Raw genomic sequence first — 21023 nt, forward strand, 5'->3', positions numbered from 1 at the left:
GCGATGAAAGAGAGATTTGTGTGTCATCATCATACAGATGATATTGGAGGCCAATTGATTTACTAAGTCCACAGAGAGATACCAAAGGACCTTTACTATCTGAGAAAGGGATGAACTATACATTGCAGTGTCACTAAATTTTGCTTTTGTTTAGACTATGGAATGTTCTTTGTAAAATGGGTGTGGCTAATGGTTGGGGCGGGGCTTAGTTCACAAAAAAAAAAAGTGAGAGGCACATATTGAAACCGTTGTAATTCCTACACCGTTCACCTGATTTGGATGTAAATACCCTCAAATTAAAGCTGAAAGTCTGCAGTTAAAGCACATCTTGTTAGTTTCATTTCAAATCCATTGTGGTGGTGTATAGAGCCCAAAATATGAGAATTGTGTCAATGTCCCAATATTTATGGACTTGACTGTATATCCACACTTCACAAGGTATTGTTAATAAATAACAGTTTCTTATTAGGATTATATCAAGTGAGTCCTGTGCATGAATGAATCTACTATTCATGCAACAAATCTTTCTACACTAGTATGTTTGTCTAAAAATGACTCATTATTTAAATTACTTGTCTTGCAGAGCAAAGAATGAGAAATAGTCAAGTTTCATACAGGTGCATTTTGTGGTGGGATTCCCCAAGGTTTTTGTTTTCCTTCTGAGAATCTTTTTTCTAAATAAATATACAAAAATATTTGATTTACAGTAGACTCACTGTCATAACAAATGTTTATGGGGCTGATTTACCGTTAATAGTAGGTCCAGCTACCAGATGCTAAATTTGCACCTGGAAAAACCATATGGTGCTACAGAGGAGAAAACCCTGATTTAGAGTTGTGAGGGGTCATGGCCTAGCCTAGCTCTAAACTCCAGGGTGAAAATAGAGCTGGCCAGTATGAGAGCATGCAGTGATTACAGTATCTGAGCATACAGTTTTTGCATTTGCACCCACAGCAGTGTACCATGGAATTCTGTACACAGGCAAGATTTGTGCTTAACTCTAAATCAGCGCCTATAAATTAAGTAAGGGAAATAATTTACTACTTAAATTCAATTTTGTGCAATTAGTGTTATGAAGATTTGTGATGCCTTCAAGTAAACAACTTTTGTAATCAAAGTTTCAAATAAATCTAAACAAAATACTATCAAACAGAATGGGTCATTTAGAAAAACATTTACTTGCAGTAGCGCAATCCTGCAATGCAAACACTGTTTTGTGATATCAGCACCTACTTTTGTGCAAATACAAAGATTTTTATGGGTAACTGCACAGGACCATGATGGCTGTGTCTGTGGGGGTGATATAGTTTGCAATGGCAGATAGAAGGAGTTGATCAGATCAGGGTTAGGTGTATGAATGTGCCTTCTTAACAATAACATGCAAAAATTAGATTTCAGTTTGCAGGACGAGATCAATTTAAATCAGATAGAGGGGTGGAACTGCACATTTTGCCTGTATTCCTTATAATGGGGAGGTTGCATAGCCCTTTTCTCCCTGCAAATGGATCTATTTATTAAAGGGCTAAAAGCTCTATCTCTGGTGTTTTCTCCAGAGATATTGCTTTGCCATATGCATCAAGTGGTCACTGCTGGCAATAATGGTGCTTAGTAACTTAGCAAGCGCCGTTGGTAAGAGTAACCGGTCTAACCTTTGATAGCTTTCCCATGCAAAGATCTGCAGAACATCTTAGAAGGTAAATTTGATTGGATATTAATGTAATGTGGAAAGAGAGGGTGTATTAATGTAACATAGGGGGGTATTTATTCAATGTGGGGGTATTAATGTAATGTAGTAGGGATTATTAAGATTAGGTAGAGGGATTAGTAATGTAATGTGGTGGTTGCAGTATTACTAATGAAATGTGGGAAGTGTTCATTTTATATAGCAGCAGGTGAGGGGCTACTAATTTAATATGCAGGTCTCATCATTATTATTGCTGTTATTATTTATTTATTTATTTATTTATATAGCACCTCCATATTACACAGTGCTGTGCAGATAATATTTTAATCATTCACATTGCCTTATTGGAGCTTACAGTCTAAGTTCCCTTAGAAAAAAATGGAGAGCAAAGGTTGAACAGCAAAGCACTCCAGTCCTTATCCCAAACAATGTAAATTAAATTTTTTTTTTAATTAGTAGCCTTAAAAAACACTCATTAATAAATTGATTGATAATTGGCGAAATATCTTAAAAAATAGTGAAAAGATAGAAAAACAGTGAATTCAAATGTAGACCCAGGGGAGGGATTGATCTTATTTAACTAGCAGCTTATAGATTATACAGTAGTAATCTAGTCTTTGGTAGGTAATATATCATCCCTATGACTGGATTCTTTCTTACATGATAATGGACATGAAATACTGCATTGCCAAGTTCCTATAATGCATAGGAATGTTATATATGTATAAAGGAAATGTGATATACAATGAGAACACAGGCCAAATTATCTTTTAGTAATATCTCATCTATTCGCATAGGCTAGACCTGTTAAATTCTCCTTCTCAAGAGCGGCGATTCGCTGTGAGCATTCCCCCCCCCCCCCCCACTTCAGGGTCTGACCTCACCTAGCGTGACGTACAGCCCCACGTACGTTTCGCCTGTGCGGCTTAGTTCCCTTGACTAAGATGGGATGATTTGATTCATGTTGAATAAAGCAGCCCCTCAAAACTGGCCACATTAATCTGCATATGTGATCAGTGAGGCTGGTCCCAAACCTGATGCGGAACCAAATTCCTCTTTCTCAGTCTAAATTCCCTACCATGCATCATCATCATTTATTTAGATAGCGCCACTAATTCCGCAGCGCTGTACAGAGAGAACTTACTTACATCAGTCCCTGCCCCATTGGGGCTTACAGTCTAAATTCCCTAACACACACAGACAGACACACACACACTAGGGTCAATTTGTTACCAGCCAACTAACCTACAGTATGTTTTTGGAGTGTGGGAGGAAAGCAGAGCACCAGGAGGAAACCCACGAAAACATGGGGAGAACATACATTCTCTTCACAGATAAGGCCATGGTTGGGAACTGAACTCATGACCCCAGTGCTGTAAGGCAGAAGTGCTAAGCCACCGTGCTGCCCACATTATGTTTGTGGAGCATGGCAGTAAAAGGAAAAGGTGACTCCTGCCACTATGGGACTGGGATAAAGAATGATAAATAAATCCCCAACTTCCCTACTCTTTTTAACGCATACTCAATTGATGCAGTAATTGGAGTCTCAGCAGTTGCAGCTGCAACTGGGTCCAGGTTTCTGGAGGGTGCCAAAGATACAATCCCTAATTCCATAAACAGATCCCCTTGCGTTGACATTTATCTTTCTCCCCCTGTGCATGTCATCTTATCTCGCTTCCCAGCTCCTGCTCAGAATGTAAATAGTGAACTCAGATTTTGAGCAGACAGGAGAAGCAGCTTTGTTTGCTACAAATAGCCATAAGTCCAGATCCGTAACTACATTCCATTTAATATGGTAATCTGAAGGGGGCAGCAAAGAGGGGCACATGGGTGTACAAACCCTTTAAATGCTTGTTCTTAAAAAAAAGTACAAGCAATGTGTTCTGTATTGAGAAAAGTCCCATCACTAAGCTCAATGAAATTCTACAATTTGCTGACTTATATCATTCAATAATATTTATCATAATAGAGGTCAGAATGTTCTGGCTCCAAGAATCCTAGTGAAAACTGCGCAGATTGATTTTATATATTGATGGAACAATGACTGATGCTTAAAAATAATGAGTTTAAACCCATTAAACTTTCAGTGCAGTTTTGATTATATCAAATAGGAACATAATCTCTCTAACATCAAATATATTGTCCTGTATTTTTCAGTACATAACCCCCCTCTCTGTATTTCTTCCAAATCATTCACAGAGATATCTTTGACCTTCTTATGCATTAAATGAGAGTATAAAATATTTACATTCCCACTCTTGCTGCCTTGCAGTAGATATATGTTCTTGGTCTACTGGTACTTATTACAGAAAGAAGGGAGAATGAATAGTTCAGTGGCTAAGGGTGCTGACCATTTAACAATGAAACTGAAAAACTCACTGGAGATTTAAGTTCAAATCTTAATGTAGCTAATTGGGGCCTCAGACAAGTCACTTTGCCCCCCTGTCTCGCATGACCAAAACTAGCTTGTAAATTAATTTTAGCATATACTGTACATTTTATACAAAATAGTAAAAGCAACAACAATAATAACAATAATAATAAACTTGAGTTCCTCTAACAATTAAGAGGCAATAGACCTGAACAGAACAATTTTACTTTACTGCATGTTTTCATTTGTTTAGATTGCAGAAGTGAAAGAGTGCCCTGTGACCCATACTCATTGAAATCTTGTTTTTACATAAGTAATTGCTATATTATATTGTAACAATTCAACGTGAAATGTGATGAAGATGGTTTATAACAATAGTAAATGCTACAATACATCTAAAATACTTAACAGCATAAATGGGAGGAATTCATGCTATTTCCCCAATGAATGCCAGCACACCACATTGTTTACAATGTACTCTTCGTCATTTGCTGATTGTCTCATAAGGCTGGGAAAATGGGCTCATTTTCCTAGTCTTTTAAGACATTCATAAAGTACACATAACCCATGCAGTAACCCTTAGCAGCCAATCAGCAATTAGCTTTGATCAATCTGGTTCAAGTTAGACTTTGGGAGCAGAGGTGCAGAGTAACTTACCAACAACTACTGCATGACATGACTAATCTGCATTGAATGATGCTGCACATACGAGACCATGTGTATGTTTTTGTACCAAAATACAGAGTAAGCAGATATTGATGGTTACATGTGAGGATGGTGCGTCCAGGTGGGTTCTTTGGAAACCACCTAAGCGAATCGTTGCAACCAAACCTTAGTTTATTCAGTACTTGGCTACATGCTCAAGTATCAGCTCTTGGAATTCCTGGAACGCCCCCTCCCAACTCTCCTGAATTAAGTCTAGGGGCTAAATGTATTAAGCAGTGTTTTTTGCAAATCGCCGACATTCTGTGACTTTGCAGGGCAAATTTAAAACGGCAATGTCTTTAGAGGCAAAACTTGTATTTCAAGAGATTTCCATTGTCAATTTGCCCTGCAAAGTCGCCATATATCAGCGATTTGCAAAAAAAAAGGTGCTTAATACATTTACATCTAGGGGTTGTCGAAGTCAAATAATTGGATGAAGTCGGCTAAATTGATTAATATTGGTTTACTATGAGGTTACGATTAGCACACCTTGTCTCATAATGCAATCGCACAGGCAAACAACACACACACTTACATTTACATTTGTAAATAGTACACATTGAATAAAGTTCTAACTCACATCAGTTTATTAGTAAGACTTAAAGGTTATTTATACAATGATACATTTACATTAAATGTATTTATGGTTCAAGTCCAAAGAAATATATTATGTTTGGTCTTATATTATTCCTCATTTCACCAGAAGAAATCTTGTATCCGCGGCTCTGCGAACGCACACTGCGATCACTATTTATGATTATTATAGAATTAATACTCTAAAATACTGTATGCAAAGTTAATAGGTTGGATTAACCTGGATTTAGGCGGTTCCCGAGGCAAGACACTTACACAGCTGTTTGGGTGACTTGCCCTCACCTCTGGAGAGGAATTATTTAAACTGACCTATGATCTGAATTGTACTGGACTGACTAGACCCTTGTGCAAATGAAGAAAGACCTTAGTTTATCTTTGTGTACACTGTGACATCATCACTGTTTTTTTGTTAACTCAAACTGTATATAAGCAAGCACCTGGCCCAGTAACAGGTATCTTTGACTGCAGACTTCAAGACTGAAGCTGTACCTGGATCCAGGGGCGCATGCGTAATGTATTTGATTATACTTTCTTGTATTTTGTTGTACTCCATCATAGTTTGTTGTAATTCTGCTATATTTTGCTATTATATCTCTTTGTGCGTTGCAACCACATTAGTCGCATCAGACAATATTTATTGGTAGCGACTATACGAATATAACAGGGTGCGACTTATAACAATTCAAATGGGGGAAAACCCAATGGAAGCTTGCAGCATTTTGCGATAATTGAACAGTAATTGCTGCCATGCCTTCTCCCAATCACCCCCCCTCCAAATGGACAGTTCCTTTTAGTAAGTCCTTCAGGGTACCAATGAATCTCTCGCACAATCCATTTGTCTGCGGATGGTATGGTGTGGTACACATCAGTTTTATTAAATTTTTTGATTTGCATGAGATTGCAATTGAACTGCTTTCCCTGATTACACACAACGTCCTCTGGGAATCCTACACAGCTAAAAATGTTCATCAGGGTCCGAGTTATGTGTTCTGCCGCGTGGGAGGTTAAGGCCTATTCTTCAGGATACCTGGTTGCTATCAACTATGGTTTGTCAGACGCCGTCTCCGCACTGACACTTGGTGCAGGAGACGGATGCCTCCACCTTCCAAGCAACCACGTCCTGTTGCCTAGCAGCAGGACGCTATCTCTGCTCACCTATCTGCAGCCAGCATGTGTTACCGCCAAAATCTCACTAACCCTATCAGGAGGCACCTTAGGGTATATAAAGCAGCCACTGACACATGTCTAGTGCCAGAGTATTTAGTCTTCAGCCTTGCTCCAGCATTTGTTCCTGTGTTGCTGTTACTTGGATTCTGACCCGGCTTATTCCTGACTTCTCCTTCGGTTTCTGATTCTGGCTTAGACTGATATTTGGTATTGACCCGGCTTCCTGACCATTCTCCTGCTTCTGATTTGGCTATATCCGTTCCTCTGGTCTCGTTGAGACCCGGCTTGTTGACTACTCTTCCATCCTGCATCCTGGTGGGCTGTCACTGCTACCTCAATTGTTATCTCGCCAGCTGACTGATACTGAGGGCCGCGACCTGCGCGTCCCTTGCATCGAAGTCCATACCTCCTTGCGGGGGTTCCTGGTGAAAACCAGGGGCGTGTTAGACTCCGCGCCTCAGTACTCAGTAGCGCCAACTGCTGGCAGGTATCATCAATTCCACAGAGTAATTCTGACATGGTTATAATAAATTGTTTCCCAGAATGGCTAGGTTTTATAAGGGGTCCTACAATGTCCATGGCTGCTCTCGTGAAAGGCTCCCTGATGATAGGCATAGACATTAATGGGGCTTTGCTAGAGGCTCCACCAAGTCTCTGACATCCTTCACAGGACTTGCGACATTTAAGCACATCCTGAAACAAGCCTGGCTAGTATAAGCTGTGTAATAATCGTGCTCTGATTTTCTTAATCCCCAAACGCACAGTTACTGGGATGTCATATACTAGTGCAACTAACTGGGACCTGTATTCTCAGAGCACCACTAACTGCTTGTGAGCCTGACCTACCGCTGGTGCCTTAGCTACCTGGTACACTAAATCATTCTCCCACACAACTTGAGCCTGCTGTCCTTCACCAAGGGGCTGATCATCTTGTCTGCGTATGCCTACCATGGAAGGGCCCCTCTGTTGGGTATTTCTAGATTCTATTCGGTCCACCTCCCGCAAGACCCCTTGTATCAAGGTCGGGTTCACATCAGACATACTTACCAGCGACGATTCAGGGACTGCAGTTGGTGACACATCCAAGACTTCCGGTTCTGGTCTGGAGATCTTGTTGGGATTTAAATGGCCCGCTCTAGTTTGGCTGCAAGTCCTGACATTCACAAAGTGTCTCGTTAACCTGTGGCCCAGATCACTCCCCAACACCACAACAGCAAGGAGTACCTTCATGAGCCCCACTTTCACTTGGCCCTTACTGTGTTCCTAATTTAGCCAAATTCCCACCATATGTATGTTTTTTACGTCCCCACCAGTAGTAAATATGTGAATTGTTTGCTTAGGGAGTAGACAAAACCTCAGGACCAAGTCAGGGTGAACCAAGGTTATAGATGTGCCCGAGTCCCTCAGCCCTACGTATTTTTGCCTTCCCAGCCATATGGCCTGGAGATAGGTACATATATTGACTAGAGTAATTCTCCTCACATCCTCTCCAGACCTGCAATGGTCTCAAATTGATATACTACTCCCTCTGCCTCTGGTGCATCAGGGTAGTAGTCTGCTTCAGCAACATACTCAAACACATGCTCTCAACAAGCCACCCATGGGGGCCCAGCCCAAGGACCTGGAGGAGGCCTGTGACTGCTAGTACAGTCCCTCAGAATGTGACCCAAATTACCACAGTGATAACATTTGCTCGACTGCTATATTTCAACCGGATGTGATGGGATTGTTCCACTTGGTCTTTGTGGTTGTGACAACTGGGTTCGATTCTCCTATCTCCTCGTGCTATTTTCCCTTTGCCAAAAAAATGCTTCTCTTTGGGGCATTGTGGGGGTAGTTCTCTTGTGGTCGCAGATCTCCATCACAGCCGGTTAATCATATACTCACCAGCCAGATTTGCAGCTTGCTCAGAAGTGATGGGTTTTTCTACCCTCACCCATTCCCTTATTTCTGGAGACAATTTTGAGAGTAGTTGCTCTAAATGAACATGTTGTGCATCTGCTCCATCTAGGAAATTTGTTTTCCTTCCAGCCATCGGGTGATTGCTAGCCGCAATTGGCTATTAAATTCCTTATGTGAGCTATCTCCCTTTTTGTTAAGTGCCAGGAGCTTCAGCCTATAGGTCTCTGGTGTCAATAGCACGCACGGCACCGCTTTGTATTGCTGGCATGCCACAGGGTTCAGCATCTGGTATGCTTCTAGGGCTTGCCCATTTAGACTAGGACCCTAGTAACATGGCCAGTCTTCCTCTTTGATGCCATAGATCACCATCATGTTCTCAAATTTTTTTAGATATGTGCCAATGTCCATGGTATTTTCATTAAATGAAGGCACATCCCAATATCCTAACCGGGTCACCTTTTCATGGTCTCCATTAGTTCTGCAGTCCTCTCCAGCAACCGCATGGCACAAGTCTTACTGCTTCCATTACGCAGGCCATTTCATGGTCCTTAGGTTGGCGTCCCAGTACGTTAAACATAGCCTCCATCTGTTCAGCTTAGGTAAAAAAGGTTGTCCTGAGTTCACACTGCTCCCAGATGCATTCCCTAGCCCTTTCTCTGTCTCCAACATCTCCTCCTTAGATTGACCCATCGGATGTTCTCGCTCCCATTGAAAAAGCTTGGCTTCCAACACATCCTTTGTGTCACCTTCTGCGACCACAGTTTCTCTGCCTCTGCAAATCCCTTGTAAATGTTCTTTTCGCATTTTTTTGTACACCTGTTCTCATCCAGCTATTACTCTTGTGCAGTTCATTAGTGAATTTGTGGGACCCAAGTGTCTGCGTACGGTTGTGCACTAGGTGATTCCACTGAAGCTGCCACCAAATATGAGGATCGTGCTTCCTGGTGAGTTCTTTGAAAATCACCTGGGTGAATTGTTGCAACCAAAGCGTAGTTTATTCAGGAGATCGCAGAACAAGTGAGTCGATGTACAGATACAAGACAGAAGAACTCCTCACAAGCACACTGTATTCACGCAATGGAAGCGTGATTCCTAGTTACAACAAAAACAAGATCTCTCTGCACAGCCCAAAGGTACAGGTTATATAACCCTTATTATTTCCCCGGTGATGGAGCTAATGGGCGGGCGTATTATGGCTGTGGCTAGCTTGGGATAGATGATAAGATGATAGGGTTAATCCCAGAGTCTCCTCCCCATGCTGGCTGGGAAACATTAGTTCCCTGGTGAGAGGGTGTCTAGGTGTCTGGGCCCAGTTATTATTATGCAATGACCTTGTTGGTCAGATGACAAAGTGGATCATATGGAGTTTGTTTATGCTCATTGTTTAGCTCAGACCTCTTATTCTGTCTTATCCCTGAGTAACTATTCTACCTGGTGACAATTAAGAACAAATTTGTCCAACATATAACCAATAGACTAAAATATGCATATAATATAACGGCATATGTTAGCAAACACATATGAACATAAATTACAATAATCTAACACAGCAAGATGAGGACAGTTCGGTTTGCAGAAAGATGCGATGGAACGAAATGTCCTTGTCTTATTCGCTTGAATCCAAACTCACAGCGTGCTCTCCATAGTGCATCTGGGCAGGTAGCAAGGGCATAACTACAACAGGGGCAGTGGGTGCTACTACCATGGGGCTCACAGCTGAGGGTGGCTCATTTCCCCTATCAAAGCCCCATATATACTTGAGATTGTCACCACAGGGCGATATGTGTGGGATATGGGATATGTGTGGCCCTTACAAACTTTTGCCATGGGTCCCACAAATGTCTAGCTAACCCCTGACTGGTAGACAGGTGAAGATAGTACTACAAGCCAAGTGCAAGATGTATCTTACATAAATTAGATTTAATTTTAAGGGGGATGTTAAATTAATGAGTTATAATAAGTTTATGGGTTGCTGTAGGGCTTTTCTATGTAGCTGCATAAATAAACATACATCGCAAGGCGTGATAGTAAATGGCCGTGAAGAGAAAGCAAATGCCTTTTTGGCTGAGATAAGTAACTACAAATTTGTATTTTATTGTTAACAATGTCCCATTTATATATCGCTTTTTACCTATGTAATGTTTAATGAGCTCAGAACTACAACATTGTTTAAGGGACAATGAACTATATGATATAAGATTGTAATTAGTAGCATTATAACTCAGAAATAATTCAACATACTCCAGTAGACTGCAAACTAAACATAACACAAAAAAATAATAACTTCAGCAACGCCATAAGACTCATTCAACAAGCTATTAATGTGTTTTTATGCAAGCTAAAAATTTTGATACAAGAAGCAGACCACAAGGTATGGCTATATTTTGTTGTCTTGTGTGATCTCACTCTTTCCGGAGAAGTCTGCATATGTCACAGGAAAAGGAAAGGAGATGTGGCCAAATGGTGGTTAGAAACATAACAGTGTGTCTCTGCACATACAGGATATTTAGGTACAAGTGTTAGAAGACAAGTTACTACATTCTATGTATTTTATCTTAAAGGATCACTAAATATGAAAACTGAAACTTTCAGATATAAGTTAGAAAGGTTACATACATTATATTGTGTTAGCCTGACCTGCCAATGAAGCTCTTTTACAATGTAGTGTTAACTCCACTAAGAACAAATGAAGCATCTCCCACATCGTTATGACTGTACTAGTAGGATCTGATATAGGACAAAAAACTGAAGGATCAGCCAGTTAAAGTTATTCGGCCCTGCCATCCCTTTTTATGAATCAACCAATCACACGAAGGGCATTTTATTAGAATAAACCCAAAAGCACGTCACTAACACAATGCTGGCTCAGAAGCACACCCTCCTAACATGGTAACCTGCTGCAAACCAGAGACAAAGCGAACATGATGAATCTATTGAGCAAAACATAAGCACTATAGTAATTTCCTGTATATTATAGCGATTACTAATACTCAACCTTCAACTTATCAATATGAAATAGCGGCTTAATACAACTACAATTCACATGACATACTGCTCAATATGACATCAGCATAAAGGCTTTTAATGTATCCTTTTAGTTATCATGTGTTGTTGGAGTTTATTTTAAATTAACAACTTGTTAGATATCTCAAGCCTATTGATCACTGCTATTGGTGTGACAAAGCATGAAGAGTTCTCTTTGCAGTGGATCTGACACAAGTGCTGGCCATTAAACTTTCCCATAATGTCCAGGAGACTCCCGAAATCCGGACTCCCGGGAGAGCAGGCAATTCTCCCACATCCCGCCCACTTCCTAGCGCAGTGGGCAGCCTTAGTGACGTGATTCGTAGCGATTTGCATCATTTTGGTTCTGCCTCCTGCGAAAAAAACAACGGTTTCATTGTGGTGGGGGTGGGGCTAAAATCATGCGATTAACTGTGTCCCGCTCTAACACCACGCCCCCCTGACCGTCATCTCCCAGACTTTAATTTAAAGTTGGCATGTATGATTAATGGACATGGTCAGGACACCTCACTGATTCCTATACAGCCAGTTTCTTTTTAATGACATGTATTTTTTCAGTTAAATTATTTTCTTTTGACATTTTCTTGATACTTAAGTCTAGTTTGTGAAGTGCTGTGAAGTGAAGTTTCTAAAACATTTTTATTTGATTAAACAGGATAAAGTATTACTTAGAATATCCCACAACACAAGTGTATGTAGCAATTAGCTTGTTTGACCTTTTAATTTACGTTTGTTTGTTTGTTTTTTATTAAGAGCCTTGCTGAATACTATAGTAAAATATAAGGGTTTGTTCACATGACTGTTCTTGCTCACTCCAGAAGCAAACCACCTTGGAAGTCACGCATGTGGTTCAGGCTATATAGGCAACTAACATACACATTGACAAGCAAAATGCCTATGGTAAAACCACACCAAAATGTGACTCATTCCCTTACTTCCTTATTTTATATCTTACACCTTGCAGAATGCAAATGGAAAAATATGGGGAACAACACAAAACTTTACACAAAAAGAGAAACAAATGAGAAGAGAAAAGCTTTTGTAGTTTGTTGCTAAGAGATGCATTTGGCAAGAACTGATTGCCATGTTTTCCTTGAGAGAGCAAGTTATTTGTAGGCGATGATACCTTTCACTGGACATTCATAATAGATGAAGAACAGAGCATTCTAAGCGACGTTTCTTCTCAAACGCTAGCCATTATAAGATAAGTTCTGCTAATATCACTTAGGAATGGAAAAGCTTTTATTGTCAGAAACATGTTAAAATGTTTAAATTTAGCATGGGCCAGAATAAAAAAGACCAGAGAGATTGATATGTATATATATTTATATTTATTTTTATTTAATGTTTTACCAGCTATCTACTTGCAACACATTTTATTACCATATGGTTAAACCTTGAATTTATGTCTCTGCAATTCACATTTGACTATAATGTACTCCTTTTTTAATGGTCCCATTATAATCCAATGCATCTCTTTCTAACCATTCCCTGCAATTTACCCATCAAGGTTCTGCAATCTACCATAGAAACTCAACCTGCACTTTCATTCTAGCAGTCTATAATCACAGGACTGCAACCATGGTGGCACATTCTTAGTACCGCTAATTTATGTTCTGGTTTACCAAGGGCAAACACCTTAAATGTTAAACTTTCATTCCTTAATTGTGTAATATTCACAATAGTGACTCTTGAGAAATCACAATTTAAAGTTAGAAAAATTATCTATAATTGTTATTCTGTATTTGATATTAAAAAGCAAACATACAGAGCATAAGGTAGGTCCAGGGTGCCTCAGTTGTTTGATTAAAAATGGGAACCAAATCACGGTGATCCCAGCTTTAACAACCTATAACATTTAATTCAGTATTTAGAGCTGCCCAAGCACAATGTAACCTTATAACACGGAATACACTATGCTGTAAGAATGCATCACTTTACTACAGTATATAGCTAGCATTTTGACTATTTATTATGTTTATCCTGTACATAAGCCAAATAGTAGTATGCTGGTGAATTACTTAGCAGAACTTTTACCCATTACTATAGAACAGTACTTCCAACAATATGTATATCTTCCATTATGGAAACTAGACATTTACATCCAATGAGAGAAGCCAAATATTTTTAACACATAATTTCAACATTTTGGTATAGGAAGTTCCTCATTTTCATAGTTATGGTCTTTGAGCTCTAGAAGTGACTTAAACCTTTAAGTGGTCCATTAGGAACTCTGTGAATAAATGTAGCATTAATTGTAATATACTGTATATACATTAATCTGACTCTCTGTTAAGAACGTCCATAAAAAGGGAGAAAGAAAACCAAACCCTTGTGCAGCACTGTATATGGGAGAGGGGTAGGAAAGACAGAGATGTACACTTGTCAACCGCCCAAAACAATCTATCTGTGCCTGACAGGAGTTAAAGGCTTTTTCCGCTTTTGTAAACAAGCCCCCTTCATTAAGTCATTTACCCATTTAGCAAATAAGGGTTCCCTCTCCCATAACCCAATGCCCGGAGCTGGACCATGTTGTATATGACAAGACAGCGGCTGTGGATCCTACTGCAGAAGGACACAAGACATGCACTCTGGTTAATGAGAGCTGAATAGAAGGCTTTAATTCAGCTCTGTTCCATATTACTGCATGAACTGAGTCATCTCGCAATGCGATACACCCCATTTTTTTGCTGTTTGTTACAGATTCTAGAGCAGAATGTAAAGTGAGAGACTTTTCCAAAAGTCAATAAATATGCCAACAAAATCAATGGTTTTAGATTCTATAGTAAAGTAATTATTCATACAAAAATCCGGTCTGCATCAGTGCCTAGCAGAACAAGCAAGCAATGAAAATAATGACAATACAGCCCATATAGGGAGTACTTACTGAAAAGTCATCTTCAGGGAATAATACCAGGTCCTTCAGCGGGTCATTGGAATAGGTACTTTCCAGTTCTGTAATGGCAGTTTCATAATCCAATGGTTCTAGGAGTTTAGGTTTTTCATGCTAGAACAAAAAATATAAAATATTATAAGTGGGATATAAAGGCACAAACTATAATTATAGAACATATTGACCAAAAGAAATAAAACTGTGAAAATTATTGTTTAAATACACATAAGGAAATGAAAATTAATAGTCACGGTTGTGAATAATTTACTCCAAATTTAGTCCAAATATGTCAGGTTTTTTTTTTATAAAAGTTTACATCAATAGCGACACCCGAAAGGACGAGATCATGGTGCCTTATATGAAAACTACAAATAAAATAAGTTCAATAATCAGAAAAAATATAATAATCCTCCTCTAGCTAAACTGATGATTATTTCCATTACTGTAATAAATGTTCCTGCTGACATAATGTAAACAGTAATAGTCACCATCGACCTCTTAAATACAAAACATTCCAAATGTAAATTACATTACAGTGAACATAGTAATACAGTTCTCTTCTTAGGAAATCTTAAATTACATAAAAGTTATGTCATTTGTATCAGATCTAAAACTGCTTCCAGACAACACCCTTTAAATCAAAATAATAAACCCAGTCTTCTGTTATAAATATTTACTGTAGAAGACGTACATTTTTACACAAATATATGTTGGTCCAAACAGCGTTAAATATTAAAAAAGTTACATTTAATTTAAACTTTCATGAGTATATTTACTTTAAACTTTCATGAGTACAATTACTTGCAGTCATTTGCATAACTAATTTGCAGTACATATTTAGATATTACTGTGTTATTGATAGTGATCAACATGAAATAAATCTGAATGAGAGGCCACTGGTAATTAACCTTACCAAAGGAAGACAATCAGACATCAATATGCAAACTAAAATTCCTTAATCACTAAAGGGAGTACTGTAAAATGCTATAAAGTGGCCAGCTTAATAGATAATAAAACAGGAAAGGGAAGCAAGCAAAAGTTATCCAAGAAGCAAATCAGCATTATTGGCAAAATAAAAATATAAATAAATAAATGTTGGAATTCAAGTAACAACAGAAAGTAAATGATAAATGTTCTTCATAAGCTTAACTTTATTGGATGCACTCCAAGAGTAAAGCCCTTCAACAACATATAACACAAAAAAAGCAAGATTGGAGTGTTCTAAGGGATGTCTTTACAAACAAGTGAACATTTGACATCTGGGGTAAATTTACCAAGCTGTGGGTTTGAAAAAATGGAGATGTTGCCTGTTACCAATCAGATTCTAGTTACCATTTATTTAGTACATTCTACACAATGACAGCCAGAATCTGATTCACTTTTTCAAACTCGCAGCTTGATAAATTTACCCCCTGGTTTTGCTTAATCGTGAGGGCAAGTTAAACTTATTGGGGAGTGGCATCTACATACAGTATGGATAAAGTGTAACTAGGCCCTGAATCCAGAAAGCATCAGATTAGCTTTGAAGCATGGTATACTCTTCATGTTGCACCTTCTAAATCATACTCCTGGAACTTTCCATTTTCTTCTCTTACTTTGAACTCCACAACCTCTGTCTACTCCATCAGCACCACATTTATATTGCTCCACAGATCCCCATTTATCTCCCCAGGTCCAGTCTCACCCCACCGTATACCAAACTCTAGTTTACCTCATCGACCTGTCTCTCTTCTCTGACACATTCTCATCCTCCTTCAAACACAAGCTTGTTCCACCAATCCTAAAGAAACCAACTCTTCATCGAGTCTCTTTCTCCAACTATCATCCTATTTCTCTCCTCCCCTTTGTCTCCAAACTACTTGAGCAACTTGTGTACAATAAACTGACAAACTTTCTTTCCTTTCACTCCCTTCTCAACTTGTTGCATTCAGGTTTCCACCCACAACATTCCCCTGGGACTGCCATTACAAAAGTGACCAATGATCTAATCACAGCAAAGTCTATGGTTCCTTTCTCTGTACTCATCCTTCTGAAGCTCTCTGCAACTTTCCACACCATTAATCACCCTCTTCTACTGCACATGGGCCTTAATAACACAGTTCTTAACATATCTAGACACTTTTTTAATTGTAATCTCCTTCACTGTCCCTGGCACATGCTCATTTCACTCCCACTATCCGCTGGGGTCCCACAAAGCTCTATTATGACTCTACTCCTTTTCTCATTGAACACCTCTTCTTTTGGTGAACTAATTTACTAATCCTTCAGTGTCTGGGAGCCGCCGAATCACGTCACTCCAATTGTCTCAGCTCTGCCTTTCTTCCACTAGATTGTAAGTTCTCACACACAAGGCCTTCCCACCCATTGTATTCATGTCCAGGTTTATTATATCTACCAGTTTTATTATGCACATCCCTGTTTTACGCTTTGTTGTCACTACCTGACACTGTGAGCGCTGTGGTATTTTTCAAATAAATGATAATAGTAGTAATAATATCAGGAATTATAGGAAATTGTGATTTCCCAATGAACTCTATATCAGCAGCACATTTGTCCGATTGCTTTGCTGTGTTCAGACAGACAGGGCTGCCCACATATGAACAACTATATTGCCTGCACAAATAATTTGACTAATACATGTTGTTCAACAGATAAAAAATGTTCTTGAGCTATTCATTACAGATATATATAAATTATTAAATCAAATCAACAATTTACCTACTTAGCATTCACAAATGCATGCATCATAAGCACCAATATCAATTATAAAAAATTTCTTTTTTATAAAAATATATATGGAATGATGTACATTGAATTTTCAGGCACAGTTTCCCTAACTAAGGACGAAGGAGGACAAATGAGGACAAAATTACTTATTTAAGGTCATGAGGAGCTGCTACAGAGGTTGAAACCAAGGCCTTCAGCAAATCTCTCAATATCATTGTTAAGATAATATTCTACAGTTCAAGAGAGTAAGTACATGTATATTGTGTACTCCTTAAACCTACAGTTTTAGAGCCAAGGATTATATTTCTGAAGTTAGTAATGCTGTCATTGAGTAACTGTTCTAAGAATGAAGTTTTGGTTCTCAGGAGTCTTGCATTAAATTAGATATAACTGCCAAATCGAGCTCTGGGATCATTTGCAATATAATGTTATTGTCTTCATTCATTCATTTCACTTTATAATACCCTAAAGGATGCATCACTCAACATCTAAATGAAACCACTGACAGAGAAAAGCATGAGGCTGCTACATTGTAACTGCTCCACAAACCTTCACATTTGTTGAAAATCATCTGAGATTGCATAAACATTGATAAAAGTTAATACCACACAATACAGTTGCTTGTTACAGGCAGGATTAGGATCTGGCAGGCACAGGTAGGGATTAAAATAACCAACTTGGACCTGTGAATTTTGGCCTGTCTGATGATCTGAAAAGAAGATCCAGACAGTAGAATAGCTGAACACCCTAGCTGAGGTCAGGAGATTAGAGAAGGTAGGAAAATTGAGATCACAAGCTAAGGTCAACGGTCAGAGAAGGCAGGGTAGTTAAGTGCGCAAAAGTTCAGCAACATAGTAACAAAAGACAATGGACTTCTCACAGCTAACGTACAGTACTAATACCTTGATCAAGCAAGGAACATTAGGAACAGATGCCTTGGAAGGGAGAAATTCAGGTGTAATGTCATAATCCCATCATCATTTATTTATATAGTGCCACCAATTCAGATCACTCCCATTGGAGATTACAGTGTAAATTCCCTAACACACACAAACTCAAACACAGGCTAGGGTTAATTTTGTCAGCAGCCAATTAACCTACCAGTATGTTTTTGGAGTGTGAGAAGAAACGAGGAGCACCCGGAGGAAACTCACGCAAACACAGGGAGAACACACAAATTCCACACAGATAAGGCCCTGGTTGTGGATTGAACTAAAGCCTCCAGCGCTGTGAGGCAGAAATGCTAACCACTGAACCACCGTCCTGCCATAGTCCTATACCAGATCCAAAAAATATCATGATGTTACTGTGTACTCAGGTAACACGTGTGAAGCTGGGACTTGATGCATTTGCAGAAAATAATAAGGAAGTGCATGTATACGCTGGGACCCAGGTAAGTTAAAATTAGATAATGTTCCAAAAACCTAATGTATAGGAATTGTCCTATGGTCCTCACAGCTTCAGGGGGATACCCAGGGCCTGATTAAGGGTTCTGGCCACCCTAGGCTAATACGGCCGCAGCGCCCCCCCCCCCCCCCCCCCCCCTACTCCGAATATATAGGTGTATAGGAACACTCCTGAATATGAATGTTCAGGTGTATTCTCCAGCATTCAAATTTAGACAGATTGTGCCATTGTCTCTTACCTGTCCTTGCTCTTCTCTCTTGCAACTTTGTTATCCTCTCGTTGGCTTCTGGAAAGTTGGCGTACTTTTTTGAAAATGCAAAAATGTATTATAATGCAAACCCTGAATGATTAGGCCCTTTAGTTAAAACAAAACACTCCATTATGGCCAGCTAAAAGTACCCCATTGGACAGGCATATATAAGCAATATCTGAATATTTGTTGTCAATCAAATACAAACCTCTACCAGCCCCATCTCACTAATATTTAGTATACTAGTGATTGCTGAGACCACCCATGTGACCACCACACAATCATGAGATTCTGCCCCCCAAAGCTGCTCTATTTTTTAAAAAGCCCCTGCAGCCATTTTCCTTAACCACAACCCCCCCCGCACAGCCATTTTCCTTAACCCCTGCTGCAGCCATTTTCTTTACCTCCCACCCTGCATCCATCCCCCTTGCAGCTATTTTCCTTACCTCCACTCTGCTAGCTAGCTATCCCCCCCCCGTCACATCAAAACTCCCCCAGTCACATATATCAGCCCCCCTCCTCTGCCCTCCTTCATACATATCAACCTCTCTACCTCCCTATAGATTTTCATGGCAGCCCCCCCCCTCCCACCCTATAGATTTGTATGACAGTCCCCCTCTCCCTCCCTATACATATGCATGACAGTCCCCCCTCTCCCTCCCTATAGATATGCAGGGTAGTCCCCCCCCTCCCTATAGATATGCAGGGTAGTTTCCCCCCTCCCTATAGATATGCAGGGTAGTTCCCCCCCCTTCCTAGAGATATACAGGGCAGTTCCCCCTCCCTATAGATATGCAGGGCAGTTCTCCCCCTCCCTATAGATATGCAGGGCAGTTCCCCCCCCCTCCCTATAGATATGCAGGGCAGTTCCCCCCCTCCCTATAGATATGCAGGGCAGTTCCCCCCTTCACTTACCTGTAGTTGTGCCAGCGTCGCTCCTCTCCTCAGATCGGCAGATAGGAAGTGAAGATGTCCTGCTTACTGTCTGCTGCACAGCAACAGGCAGCCTGGCGATTGGCTGTGTGTTGCTAACCACTGACCACCAATGCTTTTGATCAACGAGCCCTCCACCCCCCCGCGGCGATCACCCCCCCGCGGCGACCCCCCCCGCAGCGATCCCCAGTGGCGACCCCCCCCCCTCCCCCACCCCGAAAAAAAAAAAGAATGAAAAAAAAAAAAAAATGTAAAAAAAAATAATTTTTTAAAAAAAATAAAATAAAAATACCCACAGTGCAGCGCCCCCCGGGACCCAGCGCCCCAGGCTGCAGCCTGGTCAGCCTAGTGGTTGATCAGGCCCTGGGGATACCGAATTGGCACTAGGCTGTGAGTTATTACTTTATCATTTACAGGAACACATCAAAGGAGTACCTAGGTAATTAATTACCCTGACGCTATACAGCATCAGGGGTCAGAAGCATTCTCCCCCCTCCGGGCCAGTACCATTATTATATTATCCTACATTACACCTCGGTGAACGGAGTTAGAATATTTATTGTGCTACCCTCCGTGTCCCATCCTATTGCACTGAGAGTCATGTCATACTGCAATGAGGGTACTGTATACCCCATAGTTAGAATTCAGGTGCTTTAATGTATACAGCGTTTATTTAGCTTTATGCTGTATAGCAGGGGTGTCCAACCTTTTAGCTTCCCTGGACCACATTGGAAGACGACAAGTTGGTTTGGGCCGCACATAAAATACACTAACACTAACGATAGCTGATCATCGAAAAAACCATAGAAAACATAGTTAACATATTAAACTTACTTGGAAATGAAGTTAGTAAGAGTTAGGAAACCTATTGCAGAATCATGATTAAAGCAGTAGTCCCATTACCAGCTACAATTTAACTTACCTGCATCTGCCCCTTAGTGGGGTTCGGGGAATTAAATGCCAAATACTTTTTCCTCTCTTTCTGCACCCATGAATCATTTTTTTTATTGACCAGTTTGAAATGGTCACCGATATAGGTAGCATCAGGAGGACTAATAGAAATCTACAGAGATTTAAAGATAGGGTGACGGGAACAATGGCTCATGAAGCAGCCTCCGATGAGGGTAACAGTGGGTGATATTTTCACCCTACTCAGCACTGTACTTTTAAAATGGTTTAAAATCTTAAAAATACAATTATCTCTTAATATTTATATTAGATACATACAGAGAACACAGCTAGTTCATAATTGCATGGTGCAAAAAGTCCAAATTCAAAGTAACAACAATAAGATACTGGATAATCTTTCACTGCTGCTGATAGTTTGCGCGGGTGACTCCTCTGTGCTGCGCTACGCAATGGATG

The 21023-nt window shown here is 39.9% G+C and overlaps 1 protein-coding gene across 5 annotated transcripts in view; it reads right to left on the reverse strand.

Moving 5' to 3' along the window:
• Positions 1–21023, reverse strand: part of DOCK10 (dedicator of cytokinesis 10) — a 256655-nt gene that overhangs the window by 114758 nt on the left and 120874 nt on the right. For all 5 annotated transcript variants that reach the window (XM_075201945.1, XM_075201943.1, XM_075201947.1 and 2 more), the window contains exon 2: positions 14336–14455. In XM_075201945.1, the coding sequence (XP_075058046.1) occupies positions 14336–14455 (120 nt within the window). The remainder of the gene's footprint in view (positions 1–14335; positions 14456–21023) is intronic.

Source organism: Mixophyes fleayi, chromosome 3 (genome assembly GCF_038048845.1).
Source record: "Mixophyes fleayi isolate aMixFle1 chromosome 3, aMixFle1.hap1, whole genome shotgun sequence".
NCBI classification, from domain to species: Eukaryota; Metazoa; Chordata; class Amphibia; order Anura; family Limnodynastidae; genus Mixophyes; species Mixophyes fleayi.